Raw genomic sequence first — 23131 nt, 5'->3', positions numbered from 1 at the left:
CATTAATGAGGAAAAAAGTGAACCTAAATGATTTTAGCAAATGGCTGCAATATAACAAAGAGTGAAACATTTAAGGGGGTCTGAATGTTTTTCATTTCCACTGTAGGACTATGGTAAATCAGAAAAGCCAACATTTTCACAGAACAACATCTGCATCCGAGATTTCAAGCCAACTGAGGCAAGAACATCCAGCTCCTGTTAGGAAGGCGCAGTCTGAAATAACTGACTCCACCTTATCTTTTTGAATGTCGGATACGTTAAGAGTCACTATGCAAAAAATCCATCCTGTGACGTGTTTGTTAAAATTGTTAAATATTGCAGTAGTACCGCATCATATTTAAGGATAAAAGATAATAGTTTTGGCTTTTTGCAAAACAACTCAAAGCCCACTTATTTCAGTTGTGATAAGGATGTAGCAGGAGAGCTCAAGAGTGCACCGCTCCCTACCTCTCTGCACCACTTTGCATCACCTGAAATAGCTTTCTTTCCTGACAGATAGTCCCACAGGGAATATTCATTTGCCTCGGTTCTTTACGCATTAATCTGGTAAACTGTCAATAAACCTGCACTTTTGCAGATTTGGTTTCAAAGACCTGTTGCTGTGACAGCATCATTTTTAAATGGCTTTTGAGGAAACATATCCAGATTACTGTCATATTATCAATATTCCTATCTTTATAACTTATTATTCTAATTTGCAATGTCGATTTATATGTTTGTATATGTTTCTTTTTTAAATTAACTTTCAAAGCTGGTTTTCCACAATGGCTTTTTCCTTTTAGTAGGCAGTTTTATTTACCACTTGTGCCAGTGAATCTGGTACAATTACAGCCATATCTATAACAAGTACAGTATTTGTCATGCATATATTTTTCTCAGCAATTCTATATCAGTCACCATAAAAGCCCAACAGTGTGCTGTGAACCTCCTCCTACTCCTTCACAGCCTAACCTCCTGGAGCCCTGCAGCCTCCAGGTTAAGAGCTCTATCTATGTGAATTCCCAAGTAAAATGTCAGTCAGGTTGGCCTCCCAATCAATTCACCTATCACACAACCCTAATCACATAATCCAGGCTCTGATATAGTGCTGATTAGCAGCAAAAACTCCCCTAATAGGCCAGTCTGCTTCCATACATGCCTGTGCAGTGCATACAGACACCCAACAGACAACACCTTCAGTGCAGTAAATATGCTGCTAGCTGGGCAGTGACCCCCCCCTCCCCCCCCCCAGGAGACTTGGGGCTCATAAACGGGGTTAAAGCGTGAAGCACAGACCCTCAAGGGAACCCATTAAATCAACACACACAGTGCATTTTGCCATTTTCTCCACTGATCAGCAAATTCAGCGTGATCCCTCCAGTCTCCGATCGTCTAAGACTGCTGCCACTCATCAACAGAGCAAAGTGTGAGCATGGCTTCCCTCAGGGTACTCGGTGGAGGGTTTGTGAGTTCTGCATGTGTTGCTGTCCCTCTGCGCTGCCACTGTCCATCCAAACACTTTACACCAAATCTCCCAACTGCTGCTATGATTGCTTGAGCATGAACTTTTTATTATTTCTTTCCCATTTGGGGCAACATAAGTGCTGATGGTCACCAGTTTCTTGAGCAGTCTTTCATGGTGCCAGGCTGACTGAATGTTGTTTTCTTTTCTTTTTGTTTCCCTCCTTCATGAATTCTACTTTTCTGCCATGTGACAAAAAATATGGTGGTCTCTGGGGCTTTTTTTTAGGGCTGTATACTATCAGATTGTCTTTGATTTTCCTTTTTAAGTCTGTCTTATAGAGTACTTAACATATGGGCCATTTACCTGTTCCTCTATGTATAATGCTCAATGAGTGTTTTTCTGGATGTCAGAGTTTATTTATGGCTGATGTCTTGCTGTTATTATCACACGTCCTTCTTTTAAAACCATTTTCTAAAATGCTCATTGTGAATCTTCATAATTTATTGTCACTTTTCTGCTTAAATGAGCAGAAACCCATACAGAGAAATTAGGTAGAAGGAAAGGCCAACACAGACTTGAGTCTCTCGCTGCCAGCTGGCGAGGATTGTAGGATTGCAGAGCTGCCTATACCAGGCAGGGACAGCTGGTGGCGTCGCTGTCTGCAGTTATGTTTTGATGAAATTAGCATTTGTATCAGTACAGGAAAACTTTGGGCCACACATGTACATGCAGAAAATCTATTGCAATGATATGGACAAGTGAGTAGAGAGAGGGAGAGAGATGCAATAGTTGTGATAAATGTGTGAAAAAAATGCATGCAAAACTTGTTTGGGCAAAGGGAACCTTGGATCTTGTAGCACCAATCTTATTAAAAACAAGGGCAACAAAAAAACTTTTAAACAGTAGATTTGAGCCCATCTTTTCAGTTGAAGGAAGTCATTTAGTTCTTTTATGGCATGTCACATATTTAGAAAGACATAACAGTAGCTGCCTAACATCATTTCAGCTTCAACAAAAAGGAAACAAGGTTGGTGCAGTCTCAATGCAACCCTCCTACAGACAGGATGCTTTAGTTAGCTGAGCAGACAGGCTGCTCCCCAAATTCATTATTTAACAGAAAGGTTACGATCATAGCTTCAAAGATGCAGCGTATGAGCCATAAGAGATGCCGATGTAACTTCAAAACTCTGCAAAGGTCTTCCAACTCCTGAGCATGTAATTTATAAGTCAGTAGGAAGGCCAAAGTATTCTCAGGTAACCACTAGAGCTGGACAGAGTGATTGAAAGCTCACACAAAGACAGCATTAAAGATTCTGTTGTAGACGAGATTCCTTTACACCGGAGTGTTTACTTGCATAAAGGTATGTGCTTAAAAATAAATGAAAACGCACAGTATTTTCTCTAAAGACATAATTTTTTACTTCTGGTACTGAAAAATACACAGAAAAGGAAACTAAAATTACTTATTCACATTATTGTTATCTGTACAATTTGAAAGCATACGTCCATCTTTACTGAGCGAGTAATCTGCTTAGACCTTAAAAGTAAAATAAAGCAGCAGATTCCTCCTGTGTAAAATAATGCAGGTGAGAAATAATGATAAAAAAGTCAGTATACCAAACAGCTGACAACAGGTGAGGAGCAAAAGTTCACTTCAGGCAAGCAGCGCTTCTTCCTCATCGTCCTCGCCTCAGAAAGAAGTGAGCTTAGAACTCAGTCATTTCTTGTGTGTGTCAGCCTTGGTGTGTTCTCTCTGTATGGACAGCTCCTGGGTTTTTTGCTGGGCCAGCAGCCGGCGGGCCGCTGACAGCTTCTCTTCCAGCTGCTTCACTCTGGATGCATTCCTTTGCACACAAACACAACCAATACATTAGAAGGTGTGGAAATGTGGCAAGTCAAGTCAGTTTTTGCAGCATTTTTCAGAGTGAGCTGGCCAGAACCTAACCTCCAATATTCACACCTAATTTCAATTTTACACAACTCCCACAGTCTTCCTTATTTGTGAATTGATTATCTCTTGACAGGAACATCATGGCAACAAAGCCTCATATTTCACAGTGTTCCAGTCTGGGTTTGAAACCCATCACAGTACTGAGTTAGCACTGCTGAGGGTTTTTAATGATGTTCTTTTAGCCACAGATGCTGGTCACTGTGTTGTTTTCGACCTAACAGCAGCCTTTGATACAATAGACCACCTCATCTCGCCTGGGGAACTGGGGATCCACGGCAGTGCTTTAGACTGGTTCAGGTCCTACCTAATAGAAAGAACTTGTTGCATATGCTGAGTCTCTTGCAGCACCTCTCACATGCAGAGTGCTCAAAGGTTTTATATTTGGCCCTCTTCTTTCCTCCCTGTATTTACTTCCTCTTGAGCCAGACCTCGCTGTCTCGTCTACTAGTTCAGACACTGCAGCTTGACTTTTAACTGGTGCCAAAAAAGAAATCATCACTCCGATTTTAGCCTCAATTTGCCTTGATATTAAATTAAATTTGTATTCTTTATTATTTGTTATAACAATATTATTTGTTCTTATATATGTATATAGCACGTTGCCCAACAAGGTTGTTTTTAAAGTTTATAAATAAAGTTGAGTTGAGCTGAGCTGAGCTGAGAATAAATCATAGTAAAAAATTGTGCTAGTTTGCAATTGTTTCTCAGTGGAAGTGATGGTTCAAGTTCTTCTGAATTAACTGATAATAACATGTTGTTCAGCTCCCGGCCTGTAATAAAGTCAAATTACATACCAAGACACATACATGATAACATGAGAACAGATCTTGAACCCACCTTCCTGTCTGTCTGTTGAGCGACTCACTCAGTTTCTGGATCTCCCGCTCAGTCTGGGACACCCTGTGAGCAGCCTGGAACAGCCTCACATTCAGACTCCTCTTGGTGCTTTTTCCTCCTCTGTAAGCTTCTACTCCAGTCGCTGCCAATGGCGCGGCAGCACCCCCCTCAGCAGGATCGGTGCTCTTGCCTCCGAGCTTGTGGTTGAGGAAATCAAAGACAGTATGGCACCCTCTTGTGGATACCCGAGGCTTCCGGCGCCTCTTCGGGTGGCCTGTTTCTGTACCATCTTTAGCTGTCTTGCTCTGGGTGCGTCTCTGGGTGGACTCAGCACACTGATCTAGAGATGTAACTCTGGATAGAACTACGGCCATCACTGGCTCTACTCGACCCTCCTGCGTCTTTCCTAAGCCTGAGAACACAAAAGAAGCTGGCTTAGAGGGACAGTTTATCAGAAATGAACAGGACTCGTTCCTGTCCATTTTCTGACCTGGCAGTGAGAGCTGGGATGACACACAACATAACCATTGCACTGTCAGTTTTATTGTGGCTGATTGGTGTTTGTTGCCCCCTAATGTCTTGTTAGTTATCAACTTTTTTCACATAAAAGGTTAGTATTGTTATTGTATATTTTTTCTATAATAACTAAAGTGTCAATATGGTGCATTAGCACTCACCTTTTCCATATTCATAGCCCATCTTGAGCATAAGCTTGGATCCAATGCCTCTGGTGTGAGCTTCCCAGCCACCAAACTTGGCACTGTTGAATGTTACTGCAGTTTCCACAGCAGAGTCTAAGACTGCAACATGTAAAAAATACATTAAGAAAAGAAAAAAGGGGGAAAATCACACTAAACTATAATTAAATGCACAACCTTAAAACTACTTTGCCACAGATGATTTATTTGACTGTTTTCAGCGTACCTTTTGCATATCCCATAGCATCTCCATCAGTGTCATCCAGGTCAGACTCAGAGGAAAGCGGGTCATCTTCTCTTAAAGGTGGGATAATGCAGTCGGCCTCAACCACAACATCTTTCAGCAACAGTGAGTCAAATTTTACAGTGTAGAAACCACTGTCAATTTCTACAAACAGACAGAACATTAGTAACAATAAGTACATTTACATTATACATTATGTACTGCAAAATACATATTCAAAATACATACTCCAGATTACCTTTGATTTTGGCTGGGTACCAGATACCGTCTTCATGTCGAGCCAAACAAGATGATCCTATTTCTAGGTTACTGAGGTCACACTCTACAAACTCTCTGAGCTCAGACACATAAACCACTTCACCATGAGAAAACCTTTAATGACAAGAGAACACATCAGAACAGTCTTTGTTTAAATCCAGTCTGTAAGTGGTTTCTTGTGCTATTAATGCAACAACACACAGCAAGGATTAGAGTCATATGTTACCTGCAGGTGTCCTGGAAGCGACATTTATCCTCCAAGTAGAATGGACATGGTTTCATAGACTTCTGAGTGGGGTAGACATAAAGCACTCTTACTTGCGCCTCTTCTCCATCTGACGGTTCTGCTCCGACCACCATAGCATTGTGATACTCCAGTGTTCCCCATGCTGTCCTGTATGGTGCTCTTACTTTGGTACCACTTAGTACATCTTCTTCCTCATCTTCATCCTCTTCAGACTCGCTTCCCCTTTCTTCCTCCTCATTACCCCTCTCCCTGGTATCAAAGCTATTAAATGACGACTCCCCCAGTTCTGAGTAAAAAGCAGCACACTCTGCATTCAGAGAGCCATTTGCACTGTTCACGTCTCCTACTGCCTCTGAGGTGTTTAACTGCAGTCCATTACTGCCCTCGAGGCTGGCGAGTAGGCGACTCTTTTTGACTGAAACCAGACTGGCCTCTGTGAGCTCTATTAGCTGGCAGAGATCTTCTTTCAGCTTAAGGAGGTCTGACTGCTGGGTGGGGTCAAGGCCAGCCAACAAGGCCGTCTCCACCTGCTGCAACTGAACATTATATGTAGCGATGGCTGTCTCAAGGCTTTCTTCATCCATACTTGCACTCAGCAGTGGGCAGCTCAGGAATGGATAGCATCAACCCCCTAACACAAAGAAAAAAGAAGGAGAATCTAAGACAGAGTCCAGTAAACACATGTGAGGAGTAGGAGTAGAACTGGGACTTGCTTGTGCTCTTCTTGCTCATTACTTAGACAAATGCTCCTTGTTGGTTCTTTAGAGGTCGTCTCCAAATTAACAGATATTTATAGGATAGGATACAGAAGACAAGTAGGGCACACGATTTTAAATGAATTGTAATTACTAATTACAATAACTACAAGTGCCTGGAAGGCTGTTTTCGAAATGTTTAAAGCTCAACACATATTTCCCCAAATATTGTTATGGCTGACGAGATTTTTGTTTAGCTGTTAGCCATCTATAAGCTACATTTTACAAGTGATTACAATGAAATATGCATTATCTTTGTAGTTAGACCAGATGTCTGACCTTCACAGCACTCACATAAAAGTGTCAGGAATTAAAAACAGGTCTTTGTTTATAGAATAAGCAATTCAGTCAACTAATACAGATACCTTACCAGTGCAGCATACACACTAGCCCGGGTCGGCCCCAAGCTAGCGGAAGTACACGAACTTCCGTTTTTCATTCAAAATAAAGCAGCTGTTTTAAACAGCAATTTGCTATAAGCCTGTATATGAGCATGTAGAAGTTTTGTTAGTCATAGCACTGTTTTACATACGCCCAAAAAAGCTAGGATGTTTAAACCACAGACTAGGGTGTAAACATACATGCCCAAACAATCCAAGTCCTGTTTCCATTTTCATAGTAGAATTTTATTCTGAAAACAATCCTCTAAACTCGGAAGTTTTCTTCCTACGTCACACATGTGCGCCGCCGACGCTGAATCATGACGTTCCTTTTGCTAAAGTGCTTCAACGTCAACACTTAGTATTTTAGTTATTTCCATTTTAAAGTTTTTCCCTTTCTCTGGGGTTATTGTTCAGCGCAGCGGGTCGCCCTGATGCTGCTAATGTGACGGTAGGCCGCCTGTTTAATATTGCTATTACTTTAAAGCAGCTTCAGCAGCATGCTGGGTGCTGTGAGCTTGTGGACTAGCAAGATGCTATAATGTTGTTATGCAGGTGTTATCTGTGTGTGTCTTATGGTAAAAGTATTTTCTCTCTGTCAATAACAGATATTTATATTAAGTTAAATGAATACAAAATAAAATAATAATCAAATAAAGCATCATTGTTATCAGGGTTGTTGACAGTTGTAACCCCCTGGTTATGTGTCCCATGAGTCATGGGAGGGTTGGGCGATATTGGCAAAAACAAAATTAATCACGATTAATTGTGGCATTTAGCCGATAACGATTAATTTGACGATTAATTGATGACAATTGTACTTACATGTTTTTGCCAATATCTCCCAACCCTAGTAGTGATAAGGCACAAACTGCTTCAAAATAAAAATGAAGCAAACATTTAAAGTAACTTTGTTCTTCAAATCTCTTATCTTAAGGTCACAGAAAACATGCACTAGTGCATGGGACATATTCCAGTCACAGGTTAATTTGCACAGACACATTTTTTAACTTGAAATAATCACTGATGTGACTTTTCTGAACTTATTTGTCCTGTTTAATTTTAATGTTGATATGCACTAAAAAATGTGTCTGTGCAAATTAACCTGTGACTGGAATATGTCCAACACTAGTGCATGTTTTCACTCATTCTGTAGAACAGCAGCAGAAAAAACATTACAAACAAACCAGACAATTCCACATTTAAATGTATGTCTGTGCAAATCAACCTGCGTTACTTCCTTCCAGCACTTAGTTTGGTGGTAAGCAGCACTGACTGCAACGACTAAACGTATCATGGATTCTCGGCTGAGGAATTCTTTCCAATACCTGCTGGAGGAGACTTCGCTGTTGTAATGTTTTCCTATCTTGCTGTGGAGTCCATAAATACTATAACTATACACTACAGCTGTAGCCGGCGTTGTGGCCTCGGTCCGCTTTCTTCGGCTTTCTTCATGCTCGATATTAATCGGTGACAGTTTTTCTGACGATTAATTGCACATGATACGATTTTGCACAAGCCTACCCATTACATGACTGACTTTTAATTACATAAAAATTACAATTTTGTTGGGTTCCGTTTCAAAGTAAAAATCACTGTAAAATAATTGAAAATTATACCTCTCACTATACATTACAGTTATACAATTTCAGACAAGCCGAAGTGGTTTTCGTTGCTTTCTTAATGACACATTTTCCCTTTGTCTCCATGCTCCCTCAGTACAGTCCCTGCCGTGATGCCTTCAACAATGTCTCAAATCAATGACCCAAAAATTGCATTTGCCTACCTCCGCCCAGCCTGTGTCCTTCTTACCCGGGAGCCCACAGTGACCAATGTGGAGACTCTGAGTGGCCAGTTAAAAGAAATCAATGATGCCACATTGCAGCAACTTCAAGAGTATGTACTCTTTCCTCTCCGCTTTGTCCTTAAAGTCCCTGGACCCAAGAAGGACAAGCTGGTGCAGGCAGTGGCTGAAGCTATGAGCCACGTTCTGGAGAACACATGTGTTCACAGCTGGGACACCCTTCGTGACCTCCTCTCAGAGCTCTGCCTCTGCATCTGCTCTCCAACCGATCCAGGGAAGCCTACAGATTCGTCAGAAGAGCTGAAATTAGCTGTTTTGAGGTGCCTGGATGCCCTGCTTCACGCTGCTTATGGTGACATTGTATACAAACTCTTTGAGCCAATTATGTTGCCTGGACTAGGTGCTGCTGTATCACTGTTGCTGGCTTTAGGAGAGAATGAGAAATCTCGAGAAATACAGGCAGCAGCCTTGAAGTGCCTCCAGGTGTTGACTCTGCAGTGTGACTGCACTCAGGAGCACATTGTCCCATCCTCTGAAGAGCGATGTTCTGTGGGCAGTACCATGGCCTCCTTCTTACCTGGGATCACTGTTGCCGTATCCAGGATTATCTCAGGAGATATGAGACAAGGCCACACAGTCACAATTAAGGCCATGAAGGTACTATATCTCTGAAGTGTATAAGTGAACCATCTTTTTTCAAAGTTGTGTTTGCATAATCAACCATTTAAAACTGTGTAAAAGAAAACATGTCTTGGTTGGAAGTTAAGTGAGATTATATATATATATACTTTTATTGTCATTCAGGTTTGGTCCCAGACTGTGGGGCTTGTGATGGAGGATAATCAGCTTAAGGCTTGTGAGTCCTTGAAGGCTCCTCCAGCAGATCTAGGGAGGATTGCACAGCTGCTGGTCCTTCGGACACCAGTCTGGGTGAAGACAACAGCTGGCAAACTGTCTGTGCTTCTGAAGAAGATCATTTCCTGCACCACGGCTCATCAGCACTGGAAGGTCAGGCTGGAGATGGTGGAGCTGGCTGACCACCTGCTGGCCAGGTGTAGCCTTTCGCTAGGCGAGTGTGTGGGCCTACTACTGGAAGCACTTGTGGGAGCAATCAATGATGAGGATCCCAGAGTCCGACAAAGGTATGATTAAACAGGCAGTGTTCTGAGAAAACAGGTTTTATTAATTGATGCATGTTTACAGAAACTCCTGTCCCCTCCTGTAGGTGTGAGGTTGCTCTCAGAGAAGTGTCACAGAGGAATCAGAGCAGTAGCAGCCATCAGACTTTCACTGATGTCTTGTCTGAGAATCTCCACTCTTTAGCCACCTCACTTCCGAGACTTATGAGGACCTCCAATGACCAGATGAAACTCTTTGTCCTTAATGTTTTTCTGGGTTATCTAAAGCTCTTAGGACCACTTGTTTCTGTGATCTTGAACTCTGCTGCACATCTGGAGAGGATTTCTAAAGCCTTAATGCAGGTAATGAAACAGCCACAGCATCACCTTGTAACCTTTTAACCCCCTTTCAGCACCATACAACAGACAAAGGTTAGCTATAGCATTGATAAACTGATAGAAGTACAAATGTGTTCAGAAATATTTAGTTTTATACTGTCTGCACATGATGTACGTTATGGATTTACACAGGTTTGGTCATACTAAACTCCACCTCAACAGTATGAGGTTATTTCCAGGTGCACAACTTATTGTAGACGTTTAGGTACAGTTAATGGTCATGCCTTAGTTTTTCAGAAATGTGACAAATGTGACACTTGTCATTTGTCCACTGGCATTTTTATATGAGAATTCTTCTGGACTGTCAGTCATGGTAGTGGCAGTTCATCTTGAAGACCTAACAAACACCTTTGCTTGCGTTTACAGGTGCTGGAGCTGGATGTGATGGACGTTCGGATTGTGGAGGAAAGAAGTAACACAGTGACAATAGAGACAAGTCCAGCTTCTGCGCACATACAGAGGAAGCATTTTCTCAATTTTACAGTTGAGAGAATCTTCTCTGTGCTCATGGAAATCTGTCGGACATTAGGTAGTTAGGATTGTGTGTGAAAAGATAAATAAAATCTATAAGATCTATAAATATTTTACATTTCTCATTGTCGTGCATGTGTAGCAGTAATTGCTGCTAGATTTAATTATTAATGTTATGAAATGCTGATAAAAATAATTTGGGCTACATTTACCATTTTTTTACAGCACTGTTTTGCTATTTTTTTCTTTAGGTTACTATGGTAATATTTACCTGCTGACTGATCACTTCCTGAATCTGTACGACCAATCATCTGCATACAGAAAACAGGCTGCCATGGTCCTAAATGAGATTGTCAGGGGTGCAGCTGGCATTGCTGTAGGAGCACAGGGTCAGGGTGAAGTTCAGCGACAATCTGCTACACAGGAAGACCTTAAAACTGCTGTGATGTCCATCATGGAGGAATACACCAGTCTGAACAACTGGCATTTGATCACTGTCAGTGAAGAGACGGACAGGGACAGACAGGATCAGCAGGTGAGGATATTTATATGTTAGGTTATGTTAGGCATTTGTGAGATCAAACCATAACAACCTAAACATGTGGATAACTGATACTGTATACTGTGCTATGAATACTACATCATCACTATGCTCAGCATGTAATCCACAACACTTTCTGCCTTTGAATTTACTTATGATCTCATCGTTTCATTTTGCCTAAAAAGGAAACATTCTTATTGTGGCCTTCGATTGATTGCTTTTTGCTGAACAGATGGAGAGGGATCCATTGTTTGAATTCACTGCTCTGAACTATCATAGCTGGATTTTTCAGCAGGGAAAAATCTACACTACCAAATGTAGCAACAGAAGTATTCATTGATTACAGAGTAGAGAATTACTATTACTAAGTTAGACAAATAATTTTGTGTCAATTGTGTACACAGTCACACTCTTTTAACAAACACAGCAGGATCAAACTGGTGGATCAACACTAATGGCTTCAGATTATGTTGCACCATACCATAGACAAAAATGTGTTTCATCTCTTCTTTTTATTTTCTATCTGTAGCTGCTCAGCCCTTCCAGACTCATTTCCATATCTGGCAGCCATGGCAGCAGCACTGTTGCAAACTCTCTTCAAGTGATTCCTCCTTCATTTGCTTCCCCTCCTCCCTCATCATCTACTATCCACCGGCTCAACAGCAACATCTGGCAGTTGTGTATCCAACTGGAGGGCATTGCCTGCTTCGCTCAGGCACTGGGGCATGACTTCCGTCCCTTGTTGATGACCTCGCTGTACTGTGTGCTGGAGAAAGCTGGAGAGGAGACTCTGCTGGTTAGCCAGGCAGCACTGAGCTCCATGTTGGATATCTGTAAGGCCTGTGGATACCCCTCCCTGATGGAGCTAATCAATGAGAACTCGGACTACCTGCTCAATGACATATCACTCAACCTGCAAAGGCTCAGCCAACATCCACAGGTAAAGATGACATTATTTTTGACCCAAACATAAAAACACGATTTCCTCAACCATGAAGATGCCTAAGCAATTACATCATATTCCTGTTTTGTTGGCCAGGCTCCACGGGTGTTGACAGTGATGTTGACTCACTCTGACTGCAGCCTGCTGCCTCTGGTCAGGGACATTGTTCAGGATGTGCTGATGGCTCTGGATCTCAGCTACGACCATACAGCTGCTCTTTTCTGCTCTGTGCTGCATGCTCTTATGAAGGCGCTAGGTATGATTTCAAAAAGGGTGTCAGATAACACATATGCTGGAATCCAGAAACAATAAAAGTAAAGTCTGTGTGTTGCCACAAAATTTTATTCTTTTTCCCATTGCCAGCCTGTAATAATAATATAGATTTTTGTGGAATTTAAAGAAAAATAATACCGTATGATGTTGTATTGAGAGTTTTTGCTTATTAAGTTATGCAATTTATGTAAGTATGTGTTTTTGTTTTTCCTTTAGCAAGGTGGTTTCCCTCCTCTTTCAGCAGGACCAGTAAGTCTACAAGTTCCAAGCAGGCCACCACTGACAAGGAAGTCTTCAACATCAATCAGTTCCTGCTGGATTACCAGAAACAGAAAGAGCTGGCACAGGGCATTGGGATAGAAGAGGACATCAACACTGAAGACATTGGTAATATGGAATGTGACAAGTCCTCTAAGATATATTTGGCTCTTAGTGAAGTCAACCACATTGGATAGCAGCTGTGGATATTATTGCCAAACACTCTTTCCAACCTGTACACTCACTGTCATTTCAGAGGTCCCTCCTCGAACAGAGGGCGAGGATGATGAAAATCTCGGTGGTCCTGATGTTAAAGAAGAGCTTCCGTTACACCTCAGCATCACTAAAGATGTTATGGAGCGCTGCATTCATCTTCTCTCCGACCCGAGCCTTAGGGTTCGACTTAAGGTGCTGTGTCTATAGTGTGAATGTGGGTTTGTATGATAATAATCTTAGAAGGATGGCTTACTGTTACACATTAGCACTTTCTTCCCATCTAAATGCTGATATGATACATTTTCAATAACTGCACAGATATTATATTTTAGCAGATCTTTTTTAGCACAATAGGACAATAACAGAAGACACATTGGAAATAAGTGTAAAGAGATTGTAGAATTTGTAGCACCCTAAAAAATAGTACTTTTTGTGTTGTATTATATTTTGAACAGATAATTGAGATACATAAATACGGAAGACATCACCACTGTATTACAATTCAGTCTGTTATGGTACTAACTATAGAATTCAAGTAAAAGCACACATATCACCTTCTAAATATATTCACTAGTAAAAACATCAATGGATCTTTTCTTCAAGCAGTTTCGCTATGCATTAAATTTCATAGTATCTAATGTTATTGGACAGTCTGTCTTGTCGTTGCCCTACACACTGACTAGCTATCTGTGGACAATTGTAAATATGTTACTTAATGTTATGTAATAGTTGGCTGCCTTTGTCCTCAGGTGCTGGATGTGCTGGAGCTGTGTGTGTATGTACTGAGTGATAAGGAAAATGAACTGCTGCCTATGGCCCACCGCTGCTGGCCAGCCCTCCTGCAGAGACTCACAGCTGATGATCCATTAGCAGTTCTCAGAGCCTTCAGGGTGAGTAAAACAAATCTGTCTTTTCATAGTATTATTCATTATTATTAAAAAAAAATAAAACAACCTTTTGTTAATTTACTGTTTTTCTGGGTCATTTAAAGAACCTGCAGCTTGATGCTGTGCAGCAAATGAACATGTCTGAGTATATGTATGACTCATTTAAAAAACAACAAACATTTTATTTTTATATTATTCTATCAGACAGTCGTTTTGGCTTTAGGCAAAAGTCATAGTCTTAGTTCATCATCAAAGAACTTTGACAATTAATTGTGTGGGCTGTTTCATGATCAGTAATTCCACAGCTGGCTTTGAGGATAAAAATGGCAATCTGATGAGTGATGATTAGAGTTTGTGATCTTTCTTTCTAAGTACAAGTGTGTATTGAATTACTATCATTATTAAATTAGTCTCCTTGTCAGTTTGTGTCTTCTTTTTTTCATATTTTCTCTGACGAATGTACAAATCTGGACATAATTACTTTAGAAATGGTCATTTAGTCACTCGTTCTACTGCTGGATGTGTTATGGTCATCAGCAATATGGCAGCCTGTGGGTATATTCAGGTTTTGCAACCATTGCAGAAGCACATATCGCTCACATTTTGCTGCCTTTTACCAACATGTCTATTACTTTCCAGGTGCTGTGTACACTGGGTGAAACATGTGGTGACTTCCTGAGGAGGAGGGTTTCTAAGGAGGTTCTGCCCAAACTGAGCACCTCTTTGGCTCAACAGGCTCCAATCAGTGCTAAAGCCGGGCCCATCTACACACGCACTCTGGCGTACAAACTGCAGCTGGCTGTGCTAGAGGGCCTGGGCTCGCTGTGCCAGAGGCTGGAGCTGGGTGAGAAAATAGAAATAACACAAATGCACAACATGTCATCCTTTATGATCTTACTGTGACAATAGTCATATATGTTCCAAACAGAGAGCCACTATAGAAATGAGTAAAGACTGATGTAGAATCAGTAAAGACTGGCACTGACCTTGTTGGGAACAGTGTCATGCAGTACTATGTGCTACCAAAAAACAAATCACTGGCAGTTATAAAGCTGTGCAGAAGGCAGTTTGCATCACAAATGACATATGATCATGGGCTTGTGCTTGTGGGAGGACACCCTCCTGTGTCAAGTTGTAATGTTTGTCATGGATGGATGGATGCTGCCTTCTGTGCAGTGATTTGGTTGCCAGGTGCTCTTCAGTAAAAACAGTTCTTACATGGGGTTATTCAAAACAAGCTTTTTTGGGGTCCTTAGTTCTGGACATTGCTATTGACATTTTGGTACTTCATTATCATTATTATTATTACCCATGTTTGTACAGGTGACAAATCTAACTCTTTACTCTATATACTTATCAACATAAACTAAAGTTTGATACAGACAGACTGCTTTCGCATTCATGCAGTTTATAAGGATTATTTTACCACCAGGTGGCAGTATTGTATAACAGTAAAAGAATACTGTAAAATCAATGGAGTGTCTCCCCAGTCTCCTACATTACCTTAAGGCCATGATCCAGTTTTGCATTTTAACATGCATTTCTGACTTGTGAAGCTCTAAATGTGCTCCATCTTATTTAACGGTTTTCTATTAAGTCACTTTTTTGTTGTTTTTTTATATATATATTTGATAGAAAGCAACATTTTTTATTTTATCTTATTTTATCTCTTTATTTTATCTCTTCCAGACTTTTCATTAGGTTTCTCAGTCAGTCTTGTTTTATTTGACAACAATTACACATCCCATTTCCTCTCATACATAAAATCACACATTACTGAAAGTGATATCATTACCATAAATGCCTGCAGGCTGTGGCAGCTCTTGCGTTCAACATATTCTAAAGATGACTTTGATGATGCACACCACAGCCCAATGAGCCAATGGGATGCTACAGAGCTGTACGCAAAATAACATCTGTAAGTTCTACCCTCGAGCTTCATGTCACCACTGTTAAATGTGCAAAGCAATCAGGAGATCAAGATGCTAGAGATTTTTTTTCTGGTTGTGTAGCTTCAGTAACTGAAAATGTTCATCGTCAGTGCCCTCTGGGTTCAGTGCCAGTGATGTAATTATGAGCTGCTTGTCTAAGTTTTCATCAATCAATACATTTCCTAAGCAGCTGTATGCTAGTTTCAGTATCATAGAGAAAACATGCTTTCCTGTGGCATGTGTAAAAAAACAGATCGTGTTGTGAGTCAGCCACGGTCTTTGCAGTAAGGAGGTGAACTGGCTGAGAGTGTGACCATCACAAATGTTACACCTGCCCATCGACGCCCATCACTGACAGATGAAAAGTTAGCAGCTGGTGACACCATGTGTCACAGAGGTGGCAGGGCTGTCTACAGCCTTTTCTGGGCCAACAGTGGATTTAGCAGTGACAGGGGCTGCAGTGAGCATGGCACAGGTTGTATTTTTTAAGAAATGCACATTATTGCTTGCTTTTAATAAGAGGTGGTGTTTTGTAAGAATAACAGCTTGTGTGTTTCTCTGCATTGTCCCCTCACTGCCGTAGTATATATAGGCAGACAAAGCCCACACTGCAGTTTTTTGAGGTTATGTCTTTAACTTGAGTTGAAGATCTGTGTTTCACAGTGGGTAAAAAACTACGTAGAGGAGTGTGGTAGTTTCTCGACTAAATGCTTTCTCGGACAGGCAGAACTGCCATCTAAAAGCTTTTACATTCCCACCACCCAGCACTCTTCAGTCAGTATCGGTGCTCTCACTCTTTGGCTCTTTCGTGACATGCAGAGAAAAGGTGAGAAAAGCCATCAAGTGCACCAGCAGAGAAGCCATCTGTACCCCGTCCAGTAATTGAGAAAATATTGCGAAGTATGCTGTTGATCAGATTAAGTCAGATCAGCAGGCACAACGCTCTTTACTATTAGCACAGTGAAGATGACACTGATGTCACAACTCGAAAAGGGTGTAACCATAGCAACATTTACTGAGAAATTTATCACTCATTGGAAACCTCAAACTTTTCTACAAGACTTTAAGTCAGTGCCTTGTTTTGGTTTTATGGCCCACATAATAACTAACCCAAGAAACTTGTCGTCAGCAGTAGTAGGCAGCGGTTTTCAGCAGAGTGATAATAAGGCCACTCTACACTACTATAGCAGCTACAGTATATATTATAACGCATGCTATATACATAATATTCCATTGTGCCTTTTGTTGGGTGCTGCTTTCCTTATATTTTAACTAATGATTATATGAAAATGTGAGGCAGATTTTGATGGTTTTGAACAGCAAAGGAGTATAATGTTTTTGTTACAACCCTTTTGCATCGGACTTATTATCCTTTCAGTATGAAATTGTAGTTACAGCAGTAGCAATACAATTACCAGCCTACCAGTAAACCATTTGGCTGCTCTCTGTTAAGTTTCCATTTCCACAAATATTTCCAGTGGCTCATCCAGCCTCTGTCTACTCTGTACAGGTTCCTGCTTTTTACCACCAATGGCTCTACCCCTGTTTTCCTGTTATTTTTTTTTTCATCCTGTTTACTTCTCGGAGAAAAAAGTACCGTAAACACATCTCTGCAGCCTCTGTTGCACCATTAGGAATGCAATGATACATTCAGCTCACAGTTTGGTTTGAAACACCACACTGGGCTCTCACTTTGATATTAACACAGTAGTCCAAACAAAATGAAGAGGTTTTGACTGAAAAAAATGGAGGTTGATGTTTCTATTATCCTTAGAATTAATACACGCAATACACATACAACTCTTAAATACACGACTGTGAGCTCAAACACAGTACATGACATTTTAATACTGAGATTTCCTACTTACAAGTCTGTGCTTAGTAAGTGCCAAAGCAATAATATCATATAGTAATATAGTACTGGCTTCTAAGCAGAGTTGTCAGCTGGAAGTGTAGCTTCATTACTGTGAGTGCCCCCTGCTGACTCTTCCTGCCTTCCCATTTTGATCAAACGTATGTCAACGGTAATGAAAATAAAACCTTCAAACTTTTAACTGGGTTAATTGGCTGATGGGTTAAGCTATAAGACAAATTATTCTATTCTGAAAAACCTTGGATCATGTTGTGAACATTCACCGTGTCGTGTCATAAGGTTGATTTTCTTCTCCTAAATGTAATTCTTTCGCCTTCTTTATTAAATATTAATTTTAACTAATCACAAAAATGTTGAAGCTGGTCTTTTACACAAGGACCATAACATTTTCTAAGAGTACAGTGCTTTCTCCCACTACCAGTTTATTTCTGCTGGTATGTATCCTGATTTAATTGTTACACCAACCAGGTATTACACTGATCATTGAGTTTTTTGCTATAGTGTGTGAATACCACTCAACTGTTGTTGCTGTTTAATCTTCCTTATAAATAAATTTGACTCCGTGTTAAGAGGTGAGGTAGATAGGTGTTAAAATGGGATGATGGTAAAAAGAAATGGGTCAAATCATGAATGCTTCTACAACTACAGATTTTCTCCTTTGAGCTGACGTTGTTATTGATTATTTTTGGCAGCGTTGCATCAGGGGAAAAACATACTGGCATGAGCATGATGCATTAGCATGATTGCAAGCATGCCTTGTTTGTAGAAATGTTGGTTTAAATACATAAATAGTTGTGATTGTTGCACTGAACTAAGCAGGTATTTTATAGTTAGTTAGGTAGTTTGGAAGACAGGGTGACTGTCCAAAGAATGAATGAACATAATCAGCAGTTAGTAGGCTGTGACATTTAAAGCATGTTCAAATTATACTAAAGGACCTAATTATGCCAAAAGCTTTAAGGAAAGGCAGAATGGAAGTTCAGAGTTGTCTCAGTTTGCTTTCTTGAAGACAAAAAGGCTGGTCTCAGTTGTCACAGTAAAGTCGGGTTTGGTCTTCAGTTCTCAGAAATTTTGGAGTTTGTATCTATTGCCGCTGTGTGTACAAAAAGTGTGAAGGATTGTGTGCGTGGCTTTGTCCTGGCTGGTTGTTCAGCCTATGTTTTAACCACTTCCCAGTGGGATTAATAAATACAGTCTCTGTCTGTCTCAGTGTTCGTCTGCCAGTGCCTTAACATTGTGCTAGTACTAGGTGCCAGAAGGAAGGCACATTTCTTTTTCTTCTTTGTGGCTCTCTTATTTAGTACTGGTATCCCAAACCTTCAGGTAAAAAGGTTAAACAGTGCAGCAGTACAAGCACACACTCTGTTCTGGTTAAAACCCTCATATGACTGGAATGTGAGATCCCTGTGCATGTTTTTTTCCAACTGGCACTTGAATCTCCTGTTTCCTATCAGAAGGGGATAGATTTGGTGTTTGGAGGCAGAGAGAATGCAAAAGAACAGGAGAGAAACAGTCAGCGGCTGCAGCCTCACTCATGTGAATACCGATTTGGCCACAGCTCACCTCTGGGACGCCTGCAGCAAGCCAATTACCTAGCCTTAGTCACAGAGAGAGAAAGACAGAAACACAGATTGAGTAAAGCAGATAATACGTTTCAGGTCCACTTCTAGCTTCAGCTCCAGTTCCACCTTGTTATTCATTTACCAAGAAATCTAACACCACCTGGCCCTCTCTTCTGTAGTATTTCTCACTTCCCTGCTCCCCTCCCAGCACCTTGATTCCACAAAAGACTACAGGTTATGAGTGCGGCACCAGAAAGGGAGGAAGAAAGGGATAAAAGCGGTGGCTAAATAATCCCATTTAACTCTGAAATGTGCACTGCTGCTTTTATTCTTGACACACAGCGAGCAGGCCTGGTTCAAGCCGAGTGTGGGTTGAATTGGCAAATAGAGTAAGCAGAGAGGGAGAGAGAGACATGTTTTGAAATGAGGCTTGAATGGCAGCCCAGTTTGCAGCTTAGGGAATCACTAAATGTCTGCAGTGAGGGATGGAGAGAGAGAGAGAAAGATAGGAAGAGAAGATGAAAGAAGTGGAGTGGATGGAGGGAGCAGGAGCTGGCAAGGTTAGCAGGCAAGTCGGGACATAAAATTGCAGGGGTGAAGAGAAAAAAAGATGCAGGGAAGAGAAGAGGGAAAAGAGGTAACCCTTTTACAGGGTGGATGTGTGAAATCCAGAGATGTGCAAACAGCCTGCTGTGAAGTTTTTTCTCAGCCATCTCAGCAGTTTCTATCAGCTCATTAGGAGTTAGCAAAGGTAAAGTCCAGGGATGGTCTGTTTTTTGCCTCTTTCCTCTTCCTCTGTTTTCCTCATCCTCCTCCTTTTTCTGTCTATATTCTTGCAACTGTGAAAACATATTAAGATGGTTAAATCCGATGGTATTGTTGATTTACTTGTGTTGATATATATATTTTTTCACTTGCTTTATGTTGTTGAAATAAAACTATAAGCATGCACAAAGGTGTTAATGTTCCTGTGTTTGGTTTCCTCAGGTGAAGCTGATCTGGATGCTGTTTCTGAAGCCTGTCTGCCCTACCTGAGCTGCAGACAGCCCATCAGACTACAAGAGGCCTGTCTAAGGTACGACCTATTTATCAACATTCCTCCATCCTATGTTTACACGTTTCATCCAGTGGTCATGAACAAGCAACAGCCCTCAGGGCTGAGAAATGAACCCTATGTGCAAGTCTCAAAAACAGCAAGTCCCCCTGCAGCTTCTGGGGGCTGGCTCCAAAAGTGACTCGATCTCGAAATGGTCATTATGTCCAACTTTACAGCAGAAATAAACATGTTTACAGCCTGGTAGCAAAATGGTTTTGTCTCTATGGAGGTCTATGTCCCCTGTTTGTGAAAACTGTACACATGACATGTCATGAGATATCATCATATCAAGCATATCATTTTCTTCTTCTTCTTGGTCCAGAGTAGTCCACAGCAGTGATGATGTCATCATCAAGTCTTTTTTTTAATCACTGTTTAAGAGTGGTGAACCACAGCAAAAGTTATTGATTTTCAAACTTATCTCCATACTTAGAGGTGTGTAGTATATATAGTAATTTGGATTATTCTGGGTTTATTTTTTTAATCTAGCATTGTTTACTTGTAAAGTAAAGTGCTTGGCTAGATTTTCCAGCACACAGTACAGTGTAAGCAGCACAGTCCCTGAGCTTTGACTTTTCTTCTTGAAGCTGACAGAACACTGTAGATTGAAACTGCCCTGTCCAAATTTAATTTTACTGCCGCTAACAGCCACCTGACATGACAAACCAAGACATAACAGCAAAAATCCACTCAGGCTGAATCCACATGTCAATCCCCCTGACTTGTGGACTGGTCCCCCAGGGGTCTGCATTATACTGTGACATGTCTGAAATGCTCACCATCACTATATCATGTTGTGGATGCTGGCTAGAAGAGGGGGGAACGCACAACACAATGTGACTTCAGTCATTGCTATGAATGCAACAAATGCTGCTGAGGGCAGACTTGTTTAATGCAGAGGTCGCATTTCATGATAAATTATGTAAAGTTAGGTATGCATAGAAAAACACATTTAATCTGCAGGTCATCTTCGTGAACATCATTCAGCCATCATTTATTAAATAATGTTGGTAGGGATCATAATGACCAGAGATGAAAGTAAAGTTAGAAATCACTTGCTGCAGTAGATTGGTTTTAATGTGTGTTTTGGAATACAAAATAGTGCCCTGGTTTGTAAACACAGGCTGTCAGCTACAAATATGCAATATTTAAAAAAAAAAACAATCTGGAGGCAGTTGTGAGTTAATGAGCTTACAGTCAAACTGTAGGACTGCACACTAAAGCCTGCAAACCTGCTCAGTCTGTCACTTTGGCTTACAGGAAGGTGTTTTTTCTACATAATAGACACACTATGTACAAAGCAAAGTACAGCCCAGAGCTAATCCTATTCCTGTGTATCTTTGGTTCCTCTACACAGCGTTTTCCGGCACTTAATCCAGGTGGATCCAGACGCCTTCTGGTTTACTCTAAATGAGTTGCACTGCTCATCTGCCTACATCCCGCCTCACCCGGACCTCCAGCCTGTGCTGCTGAACGGGATGGGCAAACCTAGAGACGAGTACTCGGACAATGTGCTCAAACTGCTAAGAGAGGAGTTTGGACCATTCACTGATGTGGTTAACCAGCCAGGCAGCTAATGGCCTTCTGATGGATGTGATTGACTCACCTCTTAACAGTTTATTGAACCAGTGACTCAACAGGTCAATTACCTGAAAGAAAGTCTTGAGAGCTGTGTAGGACAACAGCCATCAGATAGACATGTGATAGCCTTCATGTTGTACAGCTTTGATATGAAGGAAAATATGAGCTGTAGATGAAGAAAGGTCTCCTGCTGTAGCAGACAGCAGATTATGTTTTTTTTTATTTAACATGTTATATAATGTAAATTTATGCAGATTGTTGTTTTTTATTTTTCTAAAGAAATTCCTTATTCAGAGAAATGTTGCAATTTAAGTGACCACGTTTAGGACTTGGTTGCACCGCTTTTGTTTTGCAAGATACATTTTTGGGACCACTACAGAAGAAAAACAAGATCCAGCTCAACATTGCACATCCAAGAATGTGGATCTGAACTTGTCCAAAACCCCCACTAACCTGATTTGTCACCCTCTTGTAGAAGCTAAGTGGTCGGCATTTTGACAATAATGATGACATCATTGCAGCTCTGGGCCCATCCTTTAGGAATTCTCTGGCAGGTGCAGCTATCAAGAGATGGAGGAACTCTGGCCCTCCATTAGGGCAGAGGTTGTGTAACCATGGACAAATCAGAGGCATCATGACAAGGACACTGGCCAATCTGTCATTGTTATCAGTCAGAGCCCTGCAGGGTTCAGGAGCTGTGTAAATGAAGACGAAACAGGAAGCCCCCTCTCCATTATCGCATCCTCTCAGTGACGGGAGAACCCAGAGCCTCCCCTCCACATCGCTCTGTAATGAATGGATGGGGCTTCTGGTGTGGGGAAACAAGATCGCCACGTGTTTTGTATTTAGTTGGCCTGGCTTAATGCTAGCGAGCACGGCACAGCGCCTCTTTATCTCATGCAGTGCTGTTGCTATTTATCCTGCTGCCAGTGCTGACAATAGCACCATTAGTCATCAGCAGCAATGGGAAGGAGAGGGGAGGTGGAGGGTGAGCTTTGGCAGCACCTATTACACACAGGCAACTGCATAACATCATGTCTGCTTAACGCACAGACAGACACACACAGCGAGAGCCCCAACAATCCCTTACAATAACATTTTTCCCAAAACAATGGATGTTCTGAAACTGTTAACTATATTAAATCAAAAATGTTAAAAGAAGGTATTGTATTGTTTATTTTCTAAGCAGTTTGATTTTGATGCCAGCAACACACTTCAAAAAAAGGCACAGACCGGGTCATGTTTGCTGCTGTGCTGCATCAGCTCTTCTTTTGGTAACACTCTTAAAGTTTATGGGAACTGAAGAGGCCAGCTGCTGTAGTGTGGAAATCAAAGGGTTCCCATTCTCGCATGGAATAGGACAT

At 41.2% G+C, this 23131-nt stretch overlaps 2 protein-coding genes across 3 annotated transcripts; one reads left to right on the top strand and one right to left on the bottom strand.

The window, feature by feature from the left end:
- Positions 1-2016: 2016 nt before the first annotated feature.
- Positions 2017-6857, bottom strand: zgpat (zinc finger, CCCH-type with G patch domain). The gene is made up of 7 exons (XM_028410056.1): positions 6805-6857; positions 5659-6310; positions 5413-5546; positions 5157-5318; positions 4910-5032; positions 4233-4644; positions 2017-3288 (listed from the first exon to the last, which is right to left on the bottom strand). Exons 2-7 carry the CDS (start codon positions 6261-6263, stop codon positions 3162-3164), a joined length of 1563 nt encoding a protein of 520 aa, XP_028265857.1. The 5' UTR covers positions 6264-6310; positions 6805-6857; the 3' UTR covers positions 2017-3161.
- Positions 6858-7127: 270 nt separating this feature from the next.
- Positions 7128-22928, top strand: tti1 (TELO2 interacting protein 1). 2 transcript variants are annotated; one of them, XM_028411011.1, is made up of 14 exons: positions 7128-7265; positions 8539-9275; positions 9423-9760; positions 9844-10099; positions 10502-10664; positions 10858-11141; positions 11677-12087; positions 12187-12346; positions 12580-12750; positions 12878-13029; positions 13587-13727; positions 14364-14568; positions 20078-20165; positions 21544-22928. In XM_028411011.1, exons 2-14 carry the CDS (start codon positions 8550-8552, stop codon positions 21761-21763), a joined length of 3315 nt encoding a protein of 1104 aa, XP_028266812.1. In that variant the 5' UTR covers positions 7128-7265; positions 8539-8549; the 3' UTR covers positions 21764-22928. The 2 variants fall into 2 exon arrangements, with proteins under 2 accessions (XP_028266812.1, XP_028266811.1); XM_028411010.1 differs by having other exon boundaries at positions 8534-9275.
- Positions 22929-23131: the final 203 nt, after the last annotated feature.

The sequence above is a fragment of the Parambassis ranga genome, chromosome 7 (genome assembly GCF_900634625.1).
Source record: "Parambassis ranga chromosome 7, fParRan2.1, whole genome shotgun sequence".
NCBI lineage: Eukaryota > Metazoa > Chordata > Actinopteri > Ambassidae > Parambassis > Parambassis ranga.
This window is presented reverse-complemented; position numbering and strand designations above follow the sequence as displayed.